General features: G+C 40.5%; 1 protein-coding gene across 5 annotated transcripts in view; it reads right to left on the bottom strand.

Annotated features, from left to right (window-relative positions):
- Window positions 1–18,171, bottom strand: part of MSRB3 (methionine sulfoxide reductase B3) — an 80,851-nt gene that overhangs the window by 45,862 nt on the left and 16,818 nt on the right. For 3 of the 5 annotated variants that reach the window (XM_041465574.1, XM_041465577.1, XM_041465578.1), the window contains exons 2-4: window positions 14,587–14,713; window positions 10,534–10,605; window positions 1,179–1,287 (exon numbers count right to left, since the gene is read on the bottom strand). In XM_041465574.1, coding sequence (XP_041321508.1) covers window positions 1,179–1,287; window positions 10,534–10,605; window positions 14,587–14,713 — 308 coding nt within the window. The remainder of the gene's footprint in view (window positions 1–1,178; window positions 1,288–10,533; window positions 10,606–14,586; window positions 14,714–18,171) is intronic. The other 2 variants (XM_041465576.1, XM_041465575.1) reach the window with 2 other exon arrangements.

The following is an 18,171-nucleotide window of genomic DNA, read 5'->3' as shown; positions in this document are numbered from 1 at the left end:
CAGCTGCGCTAGCCCAACAAAAAGCCTATGTGCTCAGCAGCTTGTTTTTATTATCCTTTCACCCTTTTTATGAGGTCCAATTTTTTTTATAAACAGGATTTTTAAGAATGACCTAATCTCCGATTGTTTGTGTGCATTAAATCACGTTGTTGGTCCTGTACACAAGAGCGTGGAGGGCTGGGGGGAAGGCAGGACAGGTCTCCCAGCAAAGGCAACCGTCCCCATGCCCTGCCAGGGCTGCAGCAGGATAGAGAGGGCTGGGGCGGAGAGGGGGACTGTCCCCACCAGCCTCTCTGGCACGTTCAGCCACCAAATTCAGCGCTGTCAGGAAGAGGTTTGCCTATTAACCAGGACCCCACGTGCAGCGGGGAGTCCTTTCAGCTCATGAATGAAAACAAGCAGTTACATCATTAGTACGTTTAGAGCAGAGGTAAAGCCAGGGCCTTACGCCAAGCTCAGTGGTATAAATTAGACAACAAAAAATGGCTGGGTCTTGGCAAGTTACCTTTGGCTGGAATCAGCTGAGAGAGAGAGACTTTATTCACTAAAAACAATCTTGGAAGTCTGTCCTTTTTTTTCCCCTCCAGGACTTGAGGCTGGGTTCCAGTGACTAAAGCCATGTGAGGGCAGTTATTGAAAATTTTTGACATTCCAACCACAAATGAGCCAATAAATACCTTCTCCACATGTGCTTCAAAAAGAAATTGGAGTGGGGTGGAAAAGAACTAAATTATGCTACCTTCTTTCTGCAGCCAAAACATCTATGCTTACAATGGCCACCTTCAAAACTCCAGCCTCCTGGCACAGGGCCATTTCCCTCGTGGTTCTGCTTACTGCGATGTCTTCCAAAAAAAGTGTACCTAAACCACTATTACTTCCACACGTTTTGTAGTAAACTAAAAACAGACTCCAAATATGAACCTGGTGACTTTATAAGACATGCAGTGTTCATTAAAAGAAAAAGTCACACAAGACCCTTGGCCCTGGCCCCCTGTTGCAGATGCTTGTCTTTGCAGTAGTGTTAATTTGTAGGGGTTAGTAAACAAGTGCAGAAATCCTGGAAGAAGAAAACAACCAACAAAACTTGGTAGGGAAGGTGAGGAAACAGCAGTAAGAGGAGGGGTGGAAAAGAAAGATGCCTGTGTTTTTAGATCTGAGTTTCCTTCATCCTGCCTTACCTTTCAGTCCCCTTCTCCTGAGTGACATGGTACTGCAGGGGTGTCAGCCGCTTCCTCAGCTCCTCCTGGGAAAAGACCACCTTACAGTCCTTTTTATCCCTACATGACCCTGCAAAAGGAGAGGATATGGGAGAAGGAGCCTTTTTAGCTTAAATCCTGAATAATTGCGTTGGCAGACAGCCACAGTATAGCTTCTGCATTCACTTGTCAATGACCAGGCTGATCCCTAATGCACAAAGAATGGCTCAGCTGAACTACAGCTGATTATTTATTCAAATATAAGTATAGAAAAGAATTTTTATAGAGAGCCAGGTGATTCCACTGGAGCAGTGACAATGTGCTACAGCCAAAGCCCTTTGGTGTGTTATACACTAAATTGTTGCACACAAAATCATTCACAAGAAAGTACCATTTTTTGACCATTAAAAAAGATCTGCAAAAATCCCAACTACAGTTGAAACATTCTTTACAAGACATCTATATTGGAGACTTATGGTAATGGGCATATGATGTTTAGCCACAACATCTGGCAATTTCAATACCCTTAAAAGTAGCTGAAAAACAATTCTAACCTTCAGAATTACAGTAAGGTTGCTTTAATTTCTAGTTGCATCCTCATCCTTTATAACAGTAGCTTTTTTCTTTTTTCACTGTTGAAGCACTAGAATAGGAGTCCTAAGGAGTAAGTAATTTCTTTATGCACAAAGTTGTACAAGGTTCAACAATAAACTTGTTGTAAAATTTGTTGCAAAGGAGGGTTGCTGTTGAAATTACCCTCCTCTGAAAATCTAATCTTAACACTTTGCTTAGTTCACACAGAAAATCCAAGGCGTACATAAAGATTACTGTAAAAAAATTGACACTTGTTTAGTGCAAAAATCCACATTGGGAAAGCAAAAAACAATAATAAGGCTACTTTTGGGAATGAAAATTCCCAAAGTAATAACATAAATTGCAAAAATATTCAGGTAACTTTGATAAGCATTGGCAAAAATTAGCTGACAAAATACAGCAGGGAAATTATGACAGTAATTAAAATATGGTACAATAAGAAATAAACACTCCCAACAAAAATATTTTTTGCTAGAAATGTATATACACTCATAAAAAGACCAATTGTGTTCCCAAAGTAGAGGTAACAGAGCTACCCATCTGTATGTCATTTAGTACAGGAGGGGCAATGGCAGGTTTAAATTACATGGTATTGGATTGCAATTTCCTAACATTGGATGCTTTTCTGCTTTTTTACCTTGAGTCATTACTAAGGAGCGTTCATAAAAAGTAGCTTAGAGCACAGATGCTTGCAAATCATTTAAGAAAAGATGTTTCTTTCTTCCTCCCCCTCTTCTTTTCTCAATTTTTTAATGTGTGGGGGTGGGTGAATAGGGGAGAGTGAAAAAGAATAATGCTGTTGGTCACTACCGACTAACCCTAGGAAGTATTTTCAGGAAGAAAAAAGTAAAATTGAAAACATCTGATTGAAGTAAATAGTGCAAACATAAAAAGCTTTACTAGTGAAAGAAAAGTATTGAAAAGAGACTTTATTTCATAGATTAGAAATTACTTTTGATCTAAACATTCTTAAAAACAGATTGTTTTCCACTCTGACCCATCTCATTAGCTGTGCTGCAGAGTCTTCGTTTTAATGGCAAGCTTTGAAAGAGCGCTGCTGTATGCCTTTGTTAGCTTCAATCTTATTTGGGAGAGGGATAAAGATTTCATTCCAGGTCTCTTTGTTTGTCTTTCAAGAACCACTAAAGCAGTATTCACACAAATTTTGCAGGAATGTGCCCTGTGCCATAGCTTACAAATTATTTGGTTTTGGTGCACTTAAAGGTCACCTTCCAAATTAGCAAAATTTTCCTACATCCTGGCTTTTCAACCTTAAATGTAAATATTGTTTCCTAACTGTAAGTGAGGTTTGTTCTTTATAACATTTGGTTGCTTATTTAAGGATGTCAAACTTTGGAGGTTTTTATTCTCCAAACGTGCAGGACTCTAGGACTAATAAGTCTTTCAAAGTATAGCTAACAGGGAAAGGAAGCATATGCATTATATAAATAGCTATTGTTATCTTGCATTACGCAGCTCAGAAAGAAACTGTTTGAGAAACAATCTTTTCTCTACAATTTCAGTTTTAAAAAGTAGTCTAGAGAGCAACAAAGAATCTTACAAACCAACATCTCTTCAATTTTTAAAATATCTACCAATTTAAAAAAAAGTTCTATTTGCTACTTAACTGCTGCTGCTACAAAAAGGCAAACTAAGCATAACTTCACTTTGAACAAAGCGAAAGTACTGAGTGTTTTGTAAAATGGTCAGTATGCCCCCTTTACATTCCTTAAATAATTTTTCATCTTGTTTACAAATTTAATGTTCTCCAATCCATGGGTTCACTATATGCATAAAAAAAAATTTCTAGATGCCACATGATCCACAACAATGATCAGAAGTAGGAAGCATGTTAAAAATATTTTGTAAGCCTTGTTTCAATAATTAACCATATGTTTTGTAATACAATTATTTATGTCTGCAGGGGAATTTTGCCAAACTACACTGGGGTAAAATGCAACTGACCCCAATAAAGGATTCTTCATGTTTGTAATTTGAGTGTTGATCAACAAAAAGTTGCACTATAAATTATAAAGGAAATCTCTTGGTCCAGCCTTCAGCATTCAAGAATGGCCCTATTCAATTAATTGTACTTACTATTTAACTGCTGGCAACAAACAGATAGCTCAATAAATGGATCACACTATTTCCCTATTGCCATAGAGGCAAGGAGGTAAAGAAAGACTCATCCCTGACTGTAGAGGATATAAGGGTATTTTATCTGAAATGGGAATAGCCTACAAGCTTTTATAAAAATTGAATTAATCCCAGAAACTACTAGATGAGATTCTAGGAATACATTCCTTCAGTTAGGAAAAAAATTACATGCAAGAGGGACAAAAGTGCATAATTTTTGGTAAGAGTGTTTGCTTCTGGTTTTGCAGCTGTTCCTTTATGACATGAGATTACTGTCACATTCAAGGCAACTGTTTGTATCCTGGGAAGGGACAACATAAAGCTACACAAAGATGCCCAATATAAGAAAACCTGTCACTAGTAATGGAGCTGTTACCAAGCTAATTATTAAACTAGAGAGTAAATGGGCAGGCTGACCACCTTCCTCTGTCTGTTTCTCCATAGATAGGATGAGGTTTGGGCTCTGGAAAGGGTCCATACAGGCAACAAAATGCTTCTGCAGCTCAGCCATAAAGGCAGGCTCAGAGTTCACTGGCAAATCATAGCGTTTGAGGCAAATGAGAGAAAAGGTCATCAGTTCTACAAACAGCATTATATCAGTGTGGTTACTGATAAATTAAATGCAGTATGAGAGTAAGAGAACCTGGATTCATAGGATCTATATTAGCACTCTTGTTCCTTGGAGATGGTGCTCTCAGCAATGACTTTTAGAAAAGCCCAGGACAGCTATGCTCTGAACTCCAGTTAGATGCAGCTGTTAAGAGGTGAACTGCCTGCAAAGGTAGACAAAATCCCCTTTGATCCACTGCAGGATGGGAGGCAAGATTAAATCTCTCTAATCAGCACCCCATGGTGCCTTCTTTGGGGTTGGCACTCCTAAGAAGAGCAGTGTGCAGCTCCTTCAGCCCTCTGGCAGCAGCTGTATCAGTGCTAAAGGCACTTATGATCCTGGAGCAGGATGGAAGGCTTTGTGAGGAAAAGACCAGCCTCAAAAATCTTTATGAAAAAAAAAAAAAAGCTGAGAGGGTGAAACAGACATCAACAGAAACCCTTCTTGGAGACTTCACAGTATTCTTGTGTTTAGGAATGGTTGGGTTTTTTTCTGAAAAGCAGGGCAGTGCATGCTGCCATTTACTATTCACCTGCACATTATGGGCATTTCAGGGTACAGCTCTGAAGTCTGCTGTACAAATTAAGTGAACAGAAATATTTTCTGGGTGTTGACCTGACAATGAAGACATTAAGCATTTCACCTCACATATAAGTTCCAACTGACTTTTCAAACCTGTGGTTCATAACATTCCTTCCTTATAAGCAATCACAAGAAAACCAGCAACAAGATATGTTCAGACAGACAGACACAAGTTAGCAGACCATTACTCCTCAACTCAGTCCCTCACCTGTTCCAACACACCAGAGGATGGTGATTAGTGTCTGACATGCCCTGAAATATGGTGGCATTTTGTCTGATAGGTTTCCTATATCAAACATACTTTTGAACCATTGTAACAATTTTCTCTTGCGTTTTGTTGCTTCCCATCACTGAAATTAACTCAATATGGAAGACACAACATACATTTTCCCTCTTCTATCTATGCTTATATTCCACTAGCATTAATGGACATTATGGCCATGCACTGAGCACATACCACTCAGACTTCCTGAACTAAATACAGCAAGATCAAATATTCCAGCAGAGCACAGCCATATGATAAATCGGGCTTCTAGTTTTCAGTACTATTTCTTTTACTATAACCAAGCAGATTTTTAGGGGCCTTACAGTACCTTTTATTTTTCATATCCCACCCCAGCCCCAATCCTGCAATGTGACCTGACTAGGCAGACGGTTGAGAATATGCATAGCTACTTAAGGGTCTATGACTGTACATGAGATTATAGGATCTGGCTCTAAGTATACATCTTTTTGCTTCCCTAAGTCTGTCCCATTATAAGCGAGTCAGACCTTGGTAGATTGATGGTAAATTACCTCAAACTGATATTAAGAGGAATTGCACAAAGTTAAAAAATATTTGCATATATTTATTTAAACAAATATCCTTACATATGCTATTGCTAACACTTAGTATTTTTAAAAGTGGAATCTCTCATTTCTTATTACTTCAGATTTCATTTCACAGTTTATGCCTCTTGTTGCCAGTTTTGCCTCACAGTCTGATTAAGAAAAGGCAAACTCATAACTCTCTGTCACATATTTTAATTTCTATTTAATTTCTTCTCTGCAGCCTCTAGTCTTCAGCCTCGGGAGGAGGCTGCAGTGATCTCTCACTGCAAACAAGCCAGGAACTGCTATCTAGTTTAAAAAAGAACAACTCTTGAGAACGGTTACATTGCAAACAGTTCTATTGGCTTGTATTTGGAAAACACAGTTTTAGAAAATCTGTATTTGACATGATAGTTCTTTTTATAATCCCCTCATGAGCCATTTCAAATTACCTTAGCCTGCTGGTGACTAGGATAAATGTTGCAAAAGAAACTTAAACTTCAGTTTCAGAACTGCCTCTGAAGTGTTTGGAGGGCAGCTTTAGTAAAATTCAAACTTCATCATTAAAAAAATCCTGTAAATGTTTTACACATTGAAAAACAGATCTGTGCTTCCTTTGCTTTCTTGCTGTAGGTAGCTAACTCCCACCTGCTGTTGAAATACCATTTGCAGTTTCATGCAAGCATTAGAAGTAATGGAGCGAAGACCATTTCTACTATATTGTGCATTGAAAATCCAAAAGCCAGGTACCAGAACAGCAGTTTGAATTTTGGGTCAAATTCCAGGTTCTATCTAAAAAGAACACCACCCAAAAACTAATTGTCTTTAAAAAAAATTATTTGCTTAACACCAGGAGGGTCAGATGGTCACAAGGGAAGGGCAAGCCCCTTCTCTGCAAATTTGCAAACTTCCCATACAATCAAGTAACAGAGCTGTCACTTTTTTTTTTTTTCTTTTCTTTTCTTTTTTTTTTTTTTTTTTCCCAACCTGGTCATCAGCACAGCTCTTGTTTAATTAAAAAAAAAATAAAATTAAAAAATCTCCAAACTGCCAGCTAATGCATCTCTATGCACTTGTTTTCTCTCCACAGAAAGTGGTACTAGGATCCCAGCAGGCAGGCCCATTTAGGCAGCATCTGTTGTTTCCACAGGTCTGCAAACCTGCTTGCAGCAAGTTACACTAAGGCAGCCATGCAAGCCAAAGAGACATTCCCTGGAAAAGAAATCTGAAGCTGCCTCTCCTCCCTGTGAATGTGAAAAGCATTTAACAAAAGACTGAAGTGTTTTGCATAGTGGGAAAGGGGAAAGAAAATCAGCTCCTTTTGTCCTCTCCAGGCATGTCTACGTTACTTCTATGTCTGACATCAATGAAATAAATGTTACTACCAGACACGATCTTGGTCTCACAACCTTTCCAAATTATAACGACTGAGAGGAATCCACCACCGCCCTGCATTAGCTGGTGGCAGATGAAGGCAGCTTCCTCTGGAGCTTTTTGAGCTGTCATCTTCACTAGTGTTGAAGCAACAACAGCATGTGGCTGCTCAGCAGAGGCTGGTGAATAAGAACCTTCAGTTAAGTGGAGCAAAAGCTCATTATGTTATAAACTGCCACATTTGCTATCGTTTCTGCTGAGATGGCCAAAGACAGAGTGCACAGGGCAGCTGACCTATCTGCCTTACTCTTGGATGCAAACCAAGCAAGACAAGATCAAGATCTCTTGGTACAGCAGTGGAGGGGGGAATATTTATAATGATAGATTTCTCTTCCTCTCCCCCCAACAGATAAACACACTTTTGTTTTGCTGATATTATCCTAGCACCTTTCACAGGCACTACATTTGTTTAAATTAAAAACAAGAAAGACAGAGACACTGAACACTCTTTATCTGGTCAGTAGATTTCTGACAGAATCAATAAAAGGGTGCCCAACATATGGAAAAGCATTTTATTAACAGTAGGATCAAGGTGAATTTAGTAAGAGTGTTTTATGCTACCTTTTGCATTTAAAATATTTCAGTAAGTCATCAAAATAAGTTTATTCACACAGCTTTAATAAAAGTTTAACCCTGCAGCAGAAACAATTAAAAAGTCAGCGTTTTCCAGCAGTAGTGTGTAGCTTATTTTGGCATTCAGGTTGTTGCTAAATCCTCTTGCTGCTTCCTCCACAACAGTGATGTGTGGCCTGTGAAATGAGCACTGGATTTCAAGACTCAAGGTGTTGCAATCTGTACTTGGGATGAGGGTGGAGGAAAGGAGAGAGCTGGGGGAAAGTCTTTCCTCTCCTCCAGTTCTCCATAACAGCCCAGATCTAACTCCCTGAAAAACTTGATCTGTCTCCAGCTGTGGAGGGTAAGGAACACTTCTGCAAAAGCAGTGCCTGCCCTATGGCCTTTCATCCCACTTCTCCAAGCACTGAAGGACATACCTAACATGAGGACAGGAAGTGCTGGGACACTCTGCTCCAGTTTATGCTCTGCTATGACCAGCACAGAAAACACTGTAGCCCACTCCCCTCTCAATCTGCTTCAGGACTAAAGGTAGAGGAACAGTCAAAAAGGGTTGTAACTGCCACCTTCATCCCCTAATGGGCCTTCTGTATTTCCTTATGTTTAGTTAAAATTCAGCCATGCCCTATGGGTCGAGAAGATGGGGTCAAGTCCTGTTAAAGGGCTTTAAGAAGATTTGGTCAAACCTTTCCCTGCTCTGCTCTCCTTGGGATTCCCTGACGAGGAGGAGTTCCCCCCATTGATGGGGGAGTTCTTACCCACAATGCACAAAGCTGCCAGCACCAGACCTGGGTTGCCAGCACCTCCCGTCCCACAACCTCTTCTCCAGATAGAGAGCACCTTTGTACCCTATCCATGCATCCCTACCCAACACAGCTTCTTTTGAAGGAAATCACAGACTGTGATACATATTTAGCTTATAACTAAGAACAGTTTCCCCTTAGCATTCTCTGGGACACAACTCGTCTCTACTCATTTACCCCTAGACCATGATCTGTGCTGTAGCAACGTATGGTTAACCTAGAAGCTAAGGTATGGTAATGTTTGAGCCTCTAGTGCCTGATTCCCAGTCCACACACTAGACCAATTCAAGGTTCCATCAAATTCCAAGCTCATAAATTCCCTAATTGATCATCCCCTCCACTGTTTCCCAACACACTCTTACTGACTTTAGGGCTCACATTCACTTCTTGCATGTTTTCTTGCTTGTCCTCCCTCAGCTCAGCTGAGGGATACAAGAATGAGATACAGAAAATCTCATTTCTTTCTGTGTGCTGTCGTCTCTCCTTTACATCACATACTCCTCAGAGAAAAGACAAAGCCAGGAGTTTCTTTTAATTGAAGGGGAAAAAGTGAAGGCAGTCCTTAAAGGACTTCTTAGTCCTCCACTCCAATAACTAAAAAACGTAACTTTTCGTGAGGAACTTTAAAACCCAGAAACACCCTGCTGAAAATTCATCTTTTCCATACCAAACTAAGCAGAAAACACACTAAACCTGAGTTGCAGAAGGCTCAGGAATGGAACACAGGAAATTTATGAACTCCCAGAATTAAAACATTCCAGCAAGAAGGGTGGAAATGGTTTGCGGTGGATCCTTTATGAGAGCAGGAAGGGAATGAAAACAACCTTAAAAGATCCATCAAGGTACACATTAAGTGACTGTCTTTGTGCGTGATCTAGGAGCACAAGAAATGTCTCATCATCTCAGTGCTTCTCAGTGCAAGAATCACCGAGGAGCCTCCACCCAGGTGGACCAGGGACAAGCACCATCTGTCTCCTGAGCAGATGAGGAAGAGTACAAAACTCCACCAGAACAAAAACTTAAAAAGAGAAAAAAAAAAAAAAGAATACAAACTCTAGGGAACGTAACAGAAAGCTTCTTGTCTTTTTTATGATCCCAAGTTTGGCAAGTATCAGGCATTTTTAAGAATATTACACCCAAAGAGATATCTACTAATAAATTTCATCTTAAAATGCATTAAGTAAGGCATTCTAGACTGAATATTATTGTACAAAAGGAATATTTGTAAATACAGTGCAACATCAAATATACTCCCATTAAGATAGCTAGATGTAATTTTTAAAACTCATTTTAAAGCCATGCCAAAAATATGATCATGTTATGCTCTATCATGATAATGTGGTGTTCTACTATCATATGACTAAAAGGCAAACATACACACAGACATTTATATAATAATGATATATGAATGGTTTCACATGCTATTTACTATTGTGATCACATAATGAATATTTTCCACTCTTTTCAAGAGTCTTCCTCATAACTGCTGGAAGGCAGTAAACTAGGTATTTGTAAGACTGTGTTCTAAATTTAAAAATCTGTTTTTCATCCAAATTGATATTTACATTTTTTAAAATTTAGCATTAAAATTTTAAATGAAATTTAATTTTTGCCCCCCAGCCAGTTCTGAGGAACAAATACATTTATCTGAGACCTTGTATAGCATACTTAAACCCAGAGAAAATTTTTATGTTCAAGATATAAACCCCAGAAAATATGAATTTGTAATGAAAACATTGACAGGCATTTAACCATAGTTGTATGGATGGTTTATGCTTTATAATATCAGTCTTACTTTTCTTTTCTTTTGGACCATGTGAACAGACTTCTGGAGTAGTACATCTCTGGTGATACACATTACGGAAAACTATGGGGAAGTTATAATATACGTTACAGAAATTATATCTCTGAACATAGAAACAGACAATGTGAAATGTTTAGTCATACTCAAGTCACACAAAGTTTGACAGCAGCTACCAAAATTGAACCCACAAGACTAAGGCCTTTACTAGACTTTTGGTTGCTAAAGCTATATCTGGCAAGCAGTATGCACACAGATATTTCATTGACATAAGCAGTTTGAGAGTTCAGAGGAACAAATGCGTACAAATAATTCATGTTTGCAAATGTTTTCAAGATCTGCTCCTAAAAGTAATTCTTTATGTTAACAGATTACTGCTAAAAATCCAATTGTGAGACCCAGTAATTTTCTGTTCACTATTAATTTCAATTTTATGAAAAGACATTATGTTAGGACTTAGAATTAACAAAGATTTAATAAAAGAATGAGAAACCATACTATAGATATTTACTTAATAAAGACTTACACCATATGCCCAACACCATCTTTATACAGATGCATTGTAGTTTAACCTAATGCTAGAAAACTATGCTTTCCTACTAGCAGTTATTTTAGTAATTAAACACTACACAACACTTTATTATATGGAAAAAAAACCCAACCCTAAGTCTACCTCTATAATTTTTTCATCACTACTTTTACTTAATTTTACAAGCACCATAATTTTCTTTGATCTACAGGAGAGGAAAATCCAATTTATCACATGCAAAAAATGTGATGTAAGCAGCACAACATTCAAAGTGTTAAGGAAATAAAGGGTCTTTTTAAGAAATGAGAACCCATAACAATTAAAAGACACAGCAAAGCAATATAAGCTATCTTTTTAGGTTATAGCTTGGTGGTCTGCTTCAGAAAACATATGTACATGGAATCTGCACAATCATGACTTGTATCAGTTGCTTCTTAGTATGCATAAAGCAGATGAAGTAGTTTTTATATTAAAAGTTTGGTGGGGATTGTTGTAATTTTGAAGTGGGTTTTTAAAAAAGATTTAATTTCTGTGAATTAAATCCTGGCAGGAGTGGATCCTAAACTTCCAAAGAAATTCAGAACATTCAACTCTAATAAAGTGGGCTCAAGGAACAACACTTCTGTGTCACACAACAGACACAATGGAGCTGTAGTCATCACTGACAATGAAGAAACCTTGAACCAATGTGATGGTAGTTTGTACACGGGCAAAGATTTTTTTTTCCCCAGTATTCTTGCTTTTCTTAAAATAATTGTAAATGTTCCCAAGTTCTCAGGGTGTACTTTCTGACTTTCTGTATGGATGACTCCTAGCCGGGAAACTTTTTATATAGTCCTGGGTGTGCAGAACAGCAAATGCCTAGTGCCATCTACTGGGAGCGCCTGCTTCTGCTCAGACTTGCCATCTTGTCTACAAAAAATGTTATGGGAAAACAGTGCACTAGCTGTGCACACATTGAAACCTTTAGTCCTAACTTCAGACAAAAAAAAATATTTTAAAAATACAATTTGGAAGAACAGATCCACACTCCAGGTGCTAATATACAAACAGAAAAAGAACAAGTAAAAACACTTGACCAGTACAAGTGAAACTCACAAATGCTTACAAAAGAGTATCTCAAAGAAGGGACAGGTCATCTCTATTCTAAGATATGTCCCAGTAGTATTTAATTAATTTAATGGGAAGGGGGGAGGGGGAGGAGAAAAAAAATCTCTTGTTTCTGATCTACAACTATATATTAAATATAAATTATATATTGCTTTGTGTTACTTTGTTCCTTACAGGAAGGATAGAGGTACCATTCCAAGCATAGAAATTGAAACAATACTTTCATTCAAATCCTTCTCCAGCAAATATTTAACTGCATGGTGTTTAAAACATTGTTTGAGAACCCAGTTTACTGCTCTGATGGAATTTTGGTTCCTTACTCTGAGCATGGGCTCCAAAAGGTTAAAAAGTCTCATTCCATATTGAATTTGCCTCTGAATTAGAAGGTGGCCAAGCTCCACACGGTCCCAGACTTGGTGGACACATGGCATGGTGGTATGGTTACAGGACTGCAATTCACACAGAGCTGGATGGTGGGAAAAGTACTAGCTCAAAGTGTTATGTTATAAAAACTCAGGAGAACTTGGGTGTTTTCTGTGTATTCAGAAGCCAAAGTCACAGGGCATTGTGGCATTTAAGCAGATCTTGGTTCTACATTTCCTTCCCATGTTTTATTGGATACATGCTATGCCATTTACTTGCAATCCCTTAAATACACCACAGACAAAAAAAAAAAAAACCAAACCAAAGGCAAAGCAAACCTATATTAATTTTTAAGCATCTGGGGAATTTAGATTACTCTTAAAATATGTGAGATATGTGATTGTATATTATTCCACTGTTAGCAGATGAATTTGGGGTTATTATACACAAATACCTCTCTATATATATCTCTATAAAGTAGTCAGTCAGTGGAACTCAATCTATTAATGGTCCCACACTTAGGGATCTAAGGGATGGGAATAAACAGTAGTGTTAACTTTTTATTCCAAAATGTGACTACTGGATTATGACAGAAAAACAACTTGATAAAACAGCTAATGCAGTGCTTTGGAAACAGGTACAGAACAGCAAAAGCTCCTGTGGGACCTGTGTGTTTCTAGCTGATCAGATTGCAGATCTCCTTCTCAGAGTGGAAACAAAATGGCCAGAAGACTGAGTGTCCCCGTGTCCAGGTAGACAACAGCAATATGAGCACACATCAAAAGATGCATAATGAGGGCTAAGGAAATTTGCTTACCCTATATTTTTAGGATTTTAAATCTGGCTCAGCAGCAAATATAACAGGAAACCAAGGTCAAGCTGACACAATGTGGGTTATTCTCTCTCTTCCTCAATATGTGTTTCCAGTTCCTATCAAGGTTAATGGGAGTTTTGTGCACATGTGGGGGAAATGGAATGTAAATGCTGCAAAAATTGGACTCAGATTTAGTTCAAATAAAGTCTAATAAGCCTTAGGAAAATCCATCAGCTTGAAAACTGATGTCTTATCACTGAAAAAAAATCTTTAAAACATCACCTCCATATGCTTGCTAAGTCCAGGTCTGGGAGAAACTGCTTGTAACATTCTGCGCTCTTATGAACCAGTTGTGAGTGTAGCACAAATACCCAAGCTGGCCCATTTTCGAGGCTTAACACAGATCAGCCAGGACTGTATCTTTTTTATTTGGGTGTCAAGAAAATTTCAAGCAATGTTCAAAATTAACTCAGTACTGCTTATATTTTCCCCACATAACCTTGTACACTGACATTATTACGCTGACATTACAGACTGTTGCCTTTTAAGTGAAACACAAATACTTAGGCTCAAGGTTTTCATGATAAAATCAATTTATGGAGATAGGGTCTTATAGCACCCTTCCCAGACCTAATGGACAAACCTGGGCCTTACATGAGAAGTGCAGCTGCATGTGGGCATTAAATTGCATGTTTCCACTTAGCTATGTAGAGAAGTGTCATGTAACTAAGGAATATGCTGTCAGAGGAATGAAAGAATTAAGTTTTAAATTCTGCACACTTTTTGGACATGATTTTCAGTATAACATACTTGGTTTATAATAAAAATGTAAAAAGAAACACATGGAGTATAACTATAGTATACTGCTAAATATTTTGGACAATATTTTTAAGTCCTATGATTTAATGGCAATCAACAAGTGAAATTCTTTTAGGTATTATCTTTTAAAATTAGGAATGGCATTTAATAAAATATTTTCCGTTTAATGACACAGTTTTTGCCAAGAATGAGAAAAATAATACAAAATTTAAGAGACTGATTTTGGACAAGGAAGTGAGCATTTCCAAGCTTTTTAAGATCTTTTACAAAAAAAAAAAAAAAGCAAATAAGCTTCTGCTTCAAAGGAAAATTTAAACAGAACCACCCATAGCACATTGTTTCCTGCAGCAGAGACACCCCTTCCTACAAGGGCCTTTATTATGCATGACACAACAAGCAGCACCCATTCAACCTGAGGGAAGCCCACAGGCTCGCAGGGCCACTGGCTGGCTCTTTGTCACCAAATGCAGCAGGTTGAATGCAGACATCACTGTGATATCCTCACCAACAAAACCAGAGGCAAAGAACAGGGGCAAGAGCTGAGTAGGGAAGAAAAAAAACAAAGAAAAAAAAAAAGATGAGAACAAATTAAAACATCAAAAATGTTTTCATTCACAGAAAAAAAACAATACTTAAAACTTTATAAGACCACCACATGGGACCACAATTCTAAATGTACTTTTTTTAGTGCATTTAACCCATTCTTGCTACCCCACCCCCCAACATTTTGATACATATTACACAGTATTCAGTGAAACCATTTTATATGCTACAAAGTGAGAGGGACTCCACATTTTCATAGGGGGCATTCACAACAACTGCTTTAGATACCCAATTGAGAGCAACTTGGGGTAGCAGCCTAGTCACAAGTGCAGGGGTACTAAGGAAAAAAACCCTTAGAACCTCAGCTAGATAGTAGGAATCCTACTTGGAACACCCAGGAATGCTGGGCAGATCAAACATGCAGGCTTTTTCTATTTATTTTATTTAAACCAAGATCACACTCCGCAACATTTCTGAATGGTGAATGCTGGAAACCAGTCTTTGCTAAAAATTGTTCTTTTGATGACTTGTTTGAGCAATGTGACATTTCATTGGAATAAACTTGCCAGATATCTTAAAACCATGGGTTTTCAAAGGCAGGAAATAATTCATGTTGTAAACTGTCCATGAGATATATTTAAACAATCCTCCAGCCAGCTCATATATAGCAAACAGAGAGATGGCAGTCATGAGATTTTATTTCAGAAGGGTTTAATGCACAAATGCTAATTGTTCCATTCACCCCACAATGGGAAAGAGGAAATGCAGATGCCTTATGCACAGCCACAGCCATGCACAGCCACAGCTCACTTCAGAAGATTATGTGATGCGGGACTGGAGCCAATCCCCAGCCAAAGTCGGTACAGAAACTCTCTGGGACTCTCGTGGAAGCAGGATCAGGCCCCTAGAAGCTGTGGAGCAGCAGGGCAGGTCTCCCAGCCTCCTCTCAGTCTCACTCTTGCATCTGCAGCAGCCCAGGAGCCGCGGGGGTGAGTCCAGCCATGGCCCGTAGCAGCGGCTGTGGCAGCGGGGGACACACTGGCTACGGTCTCGTCCTGAGGAACAAGGCTCCCAGAGGAAGGACACTTACAGAACACCCCAAACAGGTGCGGACACCCCATCCCTGACAGCATTCAGTGTCAGGCTAGACGGGACTCTGAGCAACCGGGCGTAGTTGAAATTGTCCCTGCCTATTGCTGGGGGTTGGATTAGGGGGCCTTTAAAGGTCTCTTCCTGGCCAAACCGTTCTGTGATAATTCCATAACTATAACAAGGACCCAGCCCCCAGCGGTACCCATTACCAAACCGGTGTGGAGCGCATCTGACAGAAACCTGCCCCCATCCACGGGCCTCAACTCGGTCGTACCCAAACCAAACTCGCTGCGAGACCCCCGACACTTCCGTGCTGCCCGACGGCGGAGGGGTTTGGGGCCGGGCGGGCACTGCGGATCAGGCATCACACACACACAAAGACGTCCATGCAATAGCAGCAGCGAAGCTGCGTGAAAACCAGCTCGGACCCCTCCGGAGCAGATCGCCAAGAGACCAGAGGGCAGCGTGCAGCCCCGCCGCAACTCCGCCCTTGCCCCGCAGCCGGCACTGTCTCTCAGCAGGCACTGTCCCTCAGCCGGCAGTGTCCCGCAGCCGGCAGTGTCCCTCAGCAGGCAGTGTCCCTCAGCCGGCAGTGTCCCTCAGCAGGCAGTGTCCCTCAGCCGGCACTGTCCCTCAGCCGGCAGTGTCCCTCAGCCGGCACTGTCCCCCAGCCCCGGGCTGAGGCCGGTGCCGCGCTCCGGCAGCAGCGGTATTGAGCTCCCCCTGTCGGCGGGCAGCCCGCAGCAGCCCGCGCCGGTGGCGCCGCCTGGCGGCCGCTGGCCGGCGCACTCCCGCGAGGCGCGGCACTGGCAGCCCAGTCGGACACTGCCTCCAGGCCCTCCTCCTCCTCCCTCCCTCCCTCCTTCAAATGTAAACAGCTTAAAGGAAATTATTTGAAATTTCCGAGAATTATAAAATAGATCCTGGCCTTTTGAAAATGTCAAGTATGTCAGTGTTCACCAAAATGTTGTTATTTGCTCTCAGGTATTCATAAAGACTTGGAGGGTATGCGAGCCCTAAGAGCCCCATAAAATATCACTGAGCATCCATGAAAGTACTTTACTGCAGTTAATCTAATTTATTCTTTTATTGCTGATGCTTTGATTGCTATTTCTATTTACTCTTACATTATAGCATGCCCAGTAGTTCAGTCGGAGGAGATCTCCTGCTGCCAGGTACTGTACGCACACAAACCCTGCTGCAGGAAGCTTACAGACCCCCATAAGGGCGGCTTGTGAAGAATCAGTAAAGAGAAGTGCAAAGTCAAACTCATTGAATCAAACTCATTGCAATTAGCGGTGCTTCACCCCACCTGCCAATTCCACAGGTACAGAGAACAGATTTAGGGAGAATGACAGTAACATTGCGACAGGTTCATATCCTCCCTCTGCTCTTTCTGCGGCCCATGCAAGCTTGGCCATAGCCTTTAGCAGGCTCAGGTGCCATGTTTATGTCTCTGATTTTCTAAAAAGGAACAGCCAGAGCATGACAAGAAACATAGGGAGAAGTCCAGAGAAGGACAATGTCATTGATGAAATGTCTGGAGCACAAGTCTGATGAGGAGTGGCTGAGGAAGCTGGGGTTGGTTAACCTGGAGAAGAGGAGGCTCAGCAGCAATGTCATCAGTCTCTTCAACTACCTTAAAGAAGGTGGGGGTCAGCCTCTTCTCCCAGGCAACTAACAGTAGGATGACAAGACATAGTCTTAATTTACATCAGGGGAGGTTTAGGTTGGGCATTAAGAAGAATTTTTTTCACAGAAAAAGTGATTAGACATTGGAATGGGCTGCCCAAGGAAGTGCCGTGGTCTAGTTGACAAGGTGGTGCTTGGTCAAAGGTAGGACTCAATGATCTCAGAGGTCTTTTCCAACCTAAATGATTCTGTGAAATCACCATTCTTGGAATAGATGGCTGGTGGTTTAAACTCCCATGCTATACAGGCCTAGCCCTCTACAGGTTAAGCAAAGCCCCCATGCTGGTGCTGGAGGTACCTGCCTGAGCCCCACCTTTCCAGTGCTAGGGCCAGGTGGCCAGGGGACAGCAATGCTAACACAGCTGTCACATGCCTGAGTCACAGTGAGTACTGCAGCACTGCACTTCCACCACACAGACTCACCACCCCCCATATCTTTATTGCAGTACTACTGCAATATGCCACTTTCTGTAAGGACAGATGCTACATGAAGAGGTCAGAGCAGAACTCACAATTCAGGGAAGGGGATGATGCTTTTACACATCACTGTTTGGGTTTATTTTGGTGGATTGCCCTTTTTTAAAAAACACATGCTGCTTGCTGTGCTGCCTGCAACACCCAGGACACTGTTGGCTCCTCCACAGTCATGCCTGGGTGTCATCAGACCCCT

The sequence above is a fragment of the Pyrgilauda ruficollis genome, unplaced genomic scaffold, assembly GCF_017590135.1.
Source record: "Pyrgilauda ruficollis isolate IOZ18807 unplaced genomic scaffold, ASM1759013v1 scaffold19, whole genome shotgun sequence".
In the NCBI taxonomy this organism is placed as follows: domain Eukaryota; kingdom Metazoa; phylum Chordata; class Aves; order Passeriformes; family Passeridae; genus Pyrgilauda; species Pyrgilauda ruficollis.
Note: the sequence above shows the minus strand (reverse complement) of the source record. Positions and strands in the feature narration are given on the sequence as shown.